At 37.5% G+C, this 5924-nt stretch overlaps 1 protein-coding gene across 1 annotated transcript in view; it reads left to right on the top strand.

The window, feature by feature from the left end:
• Positions 1-5562, top strand: part of LOC104500882 (ankyrin repeat domain-containing protein 18A-like) — a gene marked incomplete at its 3' end in the record, with an annotated part of 28398 nt that extends 22836 nt beyond the window's left edge. The window contains exons 23-27 of the mRNA XM_010144607.1: positions 679-712; positions 941-1079; positions 2469-2682; positions 4768-4951; positions 5416-5562. Of these exons, the coding sequence (XP_010142909.1) occupies positions 679-712; positions 941-1079; positions 2469-2682; positions 4768-4951; positions 5416-5562 (718 nt within the window). The remainder of the gene's footprint in view (positions 1-678; positions 713-940; positions 1080-2468; positions 2683-4767; positions 4952-5415) is intronic.
• Between the last annotated feature and the right edge of the window lie 362 nt (positions 5563-5924).

A 5924-nucleotide genomic window follows, 5' to 3' on the forward strand; every position in this document is an offset into this window, starting at 1 on the left:
ATATTTTTTTTTTTTTAAAGGGAGAGGAGAGACTTTTAAAAGAGCAAAATTATTCTTTTCATTGCAGGCATCTCATCTCAATTTTTTCTTCCCCCTCCCCCTCCTTTTATTTTTCCAGCCCTGTCCCCTCCTGACTTCTTGCCCACCCCAAACTTGTGTGGGAGGCAAAGTGAGAAACAGAAGGTGTTGACACTGTGCAAGCACCACTGGTGTGTTATCAACACTGTTTTGGTCAGAAATCTGACACATAGCACTGTGTGAGCTGCTATGAAGAAAATTAACTCCATCCTAGCCAGACCCTGTACACTAGAGAGTCAAAAACTATGGTTCTTAGACCTGTAAGAGAAGGATTCTCAGTACTGTAGAGAGCTAAACCTCTAACATTAAACAGGGAATGCACGTAACTGTATATCTGTACATCTACATAGCTGTAGCTGTAAGATTCCTACCACTAAGTGAATTGCAGAGAACAGTAATTTCAACTATTTGCTTAACTTTTCCCTTCCAATAGACATGGTAGTACACAAATTTTTATTGTCTTCAACTACATCTAACGAATTTACTATATTAAATTTTAGTTTAATTCACTTCTGAAATTAAGTTTTCAGAGCAACTTTAGATATTGTTCCTAATGCAGGATAAGTATTCTAGTTACTGAAATATATTCCTGTTTTCCAGACCTCCAGCAAAAACAAGGAGTGAAAAGAACAAGGTACTGTAAAATTAGTTTCTTGATAAATAATTTGTGGCAGGTTTTAATCACTTACATGGGAACAGTGTTTATGTAGTGATCAACCAGATGCACAAACTGCTGCTAGTATGCAGCTTTTATTGTATTTGAGCCAAATCTATGGGCTGGGAATGAGAGAATGAATCTTTGATGCATTTATAATCTGTAATACTGTATAGTTTTATATAGAAAATACTGTGCTGTTTGTAGGTCAGCCAACAAATGGATGTAACTGATGACCTTGATTTAACTCAGTCGTCTGACACAACTTCAGAGGATGTTGAATTGCCGACTTCAAACTACAAAGAAGCTATTTTGCTGTTAGAACAGCTTAGTGTGGATCATATAGGTAGGTTTTTGAGTCACTTTGTCTTCAGCTCTTTTAAGTTCTTCTTTTAAAACATGATGTATTTGTGTGCACTCCTAGGTATTTTAGTTTTATACTTCAATCTAATATTTCTTTGTGATTAGAGATCCCCCTCAGAAGATGTGAAATTGTTTCACCTAACCTTAGATGTCTGCCTGTATTGTCAGCAGACATGCATTACCTAATTATTAGTTCTCTTTCTACTCCAAGCTGGAGAGTCAGGTTCTTGCAATGTGCATTTCAGCTCCTTCTAATGCAGTCATCAAAAAGTTAGCAAGATCTTCTCTTCTCTTTCCTCTTTATATGCCTTCAATAGCTAATGACAAATAGTGCAGAAAAATAATAGCACTATATGTATGTATATCATATATAAAATCAACTGTCATAAGATGCTTATATATATATTAAAAAAATAAGCATCGCATCACTCACTACATCTATTAAACTATGCTAAAATTTCATTAGGCAGGGGTTAACTTTGGCTAAGGGCCAAACTTCCACCCAACTGCTCTTTCACTGCCCCTCGTCAACAGAAAAAGTTCAAGGATTAAGGCAGGACTATCACTTACCAGTTACTGCCACAGGCAAAACAGACTCTACTTGTGGAAACGTAGTCTGTTACCAATTAAAATAAATTTGGATAGTGAGCAACAAAGACAAAAAAAAAACCCAAAAGGAAAGCTCGCCACTACCCCCTTCTGAAGTTCAACTTCACTCCTTCACTCTTGACTCCCCTGTCCCTCCTTAACCAGCACAGGGATGCTGGAGTCTGCAGCCAGGACATAGCAATTTCCCTCTGCTGCTGCTTCTTCACACTTTACCCCTGCTCCAGTGTGAGTCTTCCCATGAGCTGCAGTCCTTCAGGGAAGATCTGCCTCAGCCTGGGTTTGCCATGGGCCACAGGTCCTTCAGGAGATATCCACCTGCTCTGGGATGGGGTCCTCCACAGCACTGTGTTGTGGGTATCTGTTCCAGAATGGTCCTCTCCAGGGGCTGCAGGGGAATCTCTCCTCTGGTACCTAGAGTGCCTCCTTCATTGACCTGGGTGTTCACAGGATTGTTTTTCGCATTGTTTTCCTTCTCCTCCTGCCTGTGTGGTGTTTTTGTCCTTTCTTAAATAAGTTTTCCCTGAGGTGCCGCCAGCAGGACTGAGAGCCCTGTGGTGGGTCTGTTGGAACTGGCCATGTCTGGCACAGGGCAACCCCTGGTTTCTTGTCACAGAGTCCTCCCCATTTCCTGTCTAGCTGCTACAGACTTCTCACTACCAAGGCCTTGCCACCTACACCCAATAGAGCAAAGCTTTAAATAACTTATACATTGGAATGTATTTGTGCACATGTGCAGTTTTGTGTCTTTTTTGTCTCAAAATAGGTTCTGCTATTCTGTCAAAAATTCAAAACATACTTCTTGAATATGAACAGATAATAAAACGTGAAAAAAATCGGTATACAGCTGTCTGGAGAAAAGTAAGGAAATTGGAGAGTGAGAAGGAGGAGTCACAAATAATAGCAAAAGAGACTCAAGATTTGAAATCCATATTGGCTCACCAAGAAATGGAATGGAAAAGTGATATCCAAAGCCTTAAGTATGTAACATTGTGTTCTGATTACGTGTTTTCTTGTCAGTGTTCGTGTTCCAGAAGATGCTGATGGTACAAGGTGATAGGATGAGAAGTTTCTACTTGTTTAGGTTTTTTGAATCCCATGGCAAGTTATACTGCAAAGGACTTAATATCAGGGGGAAAAAATGCCTGGTAGTTAGCTCGATGTAAAACCTTCTGGATGTTGTTTTAACCTTTTTTCCTTTTTTTAATAGCAAAAGAAGAGAATAAGGGAGTATGCATGGGAAAATAAAATTTATAAGGGAGAGATTTATGTGAGATTTTTTCTTTTATTTTGTATTTGCAGCTTCTGTTGGAGTGTAGTATTAGGAATTCTGTTAACTCCACAGAGTGCAACTCAGAACGGAGCTTAAAGCATTTGTTTGCTTGCATGTTTTGTTGATTTGAAAAATAAGATTTAGGATTGTCTCTTTCCCCATACTCCTGAGCTAGTCCTGGATGGTGTGAGGTCACCGTCACTTCAGACAAGAGTGGCCAGTAGGCACCATATGAAATTGAGCAAGGACAAATGGAAAGCCCTGCGCTTGGGAAGGAAGATCCCCTTGTGATGACATACCATGGAATGGCCTGGCTTGTGGAAAAGGCCTTGGCAGAGGTCAAGCTCACCATGAGCCAGCTGAGAAGGCCAATGACATTATGAGCTCTATTAAGAGCAGCAGAGCCAGGAGTTCGAGGGAAGTGATTGTCCGCCCCTACTCAGCGCTTGCTGAACTGTGTCTAGAGCACTGGGTCCAAATTTTTGGCCTCCCAGTATGATAGACATCTTAATTAATGCATATGAGTTCAGCAGAGAGTTACCAAGCTGGTGTAGGAGCAAGAGCACCAGCACTGTGAGGAGAGCCTGAGGGAACTGAGCTTCAAGGAGTTGTGCTTCCCAGTATGTGCACGGGAATTATGAGGAAGCCAGTCCTGACATGGGTTTGACTCCAACCATTTTTCAGAATCTTCAAATATCTATCAATTACAAAGAATTAATATTTTCATTCTAACTAAATTCTCAAAGCAATGTTAACTCTACACTTAAAGCTATACTTTTTGTGAAATTAAACTAAAAATTATATGTGAAACCTTGCAATATAAACCATACAAATAGAAATATTACCGTCAGTCTTTTGGATAATTTGCTAGTGGTGGCTGATAGTTCTTTTGCAGAATTTCTAAAGCAATTGGCAGCTCTTTCCTTATGCTAATACTTAGGTTTTTCTCTTGTTGACTGTTGAGAGGATATCAGAAAAAAATATTGAAAATAATTTTCAAATATAAAATGACTTACTTGTTTGGGTACTGTGAACACACCATGGACCATTTTTTACCATGTTGGTGCTTATGGCTGATTGTTTCAGTTGGTAAAGAAATTGACATTCCCTAAGGCTTTCATTATAAATTAGCTTCAAAATTAAATTTCTGTTGTTTTTCCCAGATGTAAATCCATTGAGTTTTAAAACTATTTTCAATCATATTAAGCATAAACCCTATGCATTTCTAAATCTGTTTTTGAACGCTGACCTCATTCTTAAGTTTAGAGAAACTCCTTGCTCCTTCCTATGGTCAGCAGTTGTTTTAGACTTAGAGAAAGCTTGCTAAGCAGTTGTTGGATCTGTCATAGATAAGTGGTGTGCAGCTTCATCAGCGTTACTGGCAATCACTGAATCTGTAATATGTAGGCAGTGCTCAGCATATTAAGAAAATATATATTAAACATCGCAAAAGTGTATGATGCTTTGATAAGACAAAAAGCTCCTTTTGAATAGTGTCTGTAATAATGAGCATGATTTTTTCTTCAAAAGAATTTTAGAAATGTGCATGCTACTGTACATTTACCTATGTAAACTTACAAATAAATTATAAATCAGTGGTTTATTTCTGTATCTTGTACAACTGATGGAATGAAGTTGGAATTCTGTAAAAAGGAAAAATTAGAGTAAAAATTCTAAATCTGAAAAGATTTAACATTGTTATGGTTTAAGTTGTGTCTGCAAGTTTATAATGTGGAATATTTACTCTTTATATCAATGCTTCAGTTTAACGTAATAATACGTTAAATCCTAGATATAATTTGAAACAAGAAGAGGAAAAGAGGCTCAGAGTAGAAACGCTATATGAGAAAACAAGAGAAAAACTAAGAAGCAAAGATGATCAATACTGTAAAGAGATGGAGGAGAAACGGCAGCTTGAGTTACGTTCAACGAATTTAGAAATGGAGTTAGTAACACTGAAGAAGCACTTGAAACAGGTATATTAAACAATAAGTTAAACACTTGTATCTCGTTTCTTGATTAATTGGCATTGTATGCTGTTATGCCTAAAGAAGGAGGTACTTTGGTCATAGAAGAGGCGTTGGGTAACTATTGCCAAATCTTAAGGACGACTGAGAACAACTGGTTCTCAAGTGATCTGGGGTTTTTGTTATGGTTTTTCTTTTCTCTTTGCAAGTTTGGGATTCCTTTTGTTTTTCAAAATTAAGTTTCATTTGTATTTCAGGCAAAGCCTGACCTTGAGGTTTTTTTCTAAATTACTACATAACATTCTGTATTCATTGTTTCTTAATTTTTCGGGAAAAAAAAAAAAAATTTAGAGGTGCATTATAACTATGGGGAAGCAAAAATATTTGAAAGAATATAAAGGAGAATGGGAAGATATTGCTAGCTCTGATTTTATTTTTTTCAAGATGCAAGTAGTTTATTTTTATTACTGCAGGTTGAAGAAGAGCGTGATGAAACACAGAGACAGCTCTCTCAGGAAAAGAGTGCCAGAGCCTTGCAAGAAGGAATTTTGAACAACCACCTTTGGAGACAGAAGGAACTAGAAGAGGAGACAAGAAGAACTATAGAAAAAAATTCAGAGGTAAGCCGTTTGGGTTTTTTTTTTCCTAATTAATTAAATTACAGAGTGTTTGTTCTGAAATCATAATAAATCTTACAATTTTTTTTGTGTTTCTTGATGGATTATTTACACTTTACCAATGTAACTTATCCATGTCAATACCTTTTCTGTTTTCCCTTACGTCTTTAAATGTTCTGGAAAGCAGCATCAGTCCTGTATGTACCTGAATTGCATGTGCAAGTAGGATGTGCATGTGCAACCCCATTTCTTAAGCTATCTTGTTTTTCATTTCATAGACATTTTACCATCACTTTTTAAGGTTTCTAGCAGTGAAACACCTAGCTAGGTCAAGGTCAAACAGGAAGAAAGCTGTTGCCCATTAC

The sequence above is a fragment of the Buceros rhinoceros genome, unplaced genomic scaffold (genome assembly GCF_000710305.1).
Source record: "Buceros rhinoceros silvestris isolate BGI_N320 unplaced genomic scaffold, ASM71030v1 scaffold19391, whole genome shotgun sequence".
Classification (NCBI taxonomy): Eukaryota; Metazoa; Chordata; class Aves; order Bucerotiformes; family Bucerotidae; genus Buceros; species Buceros rhinoceros.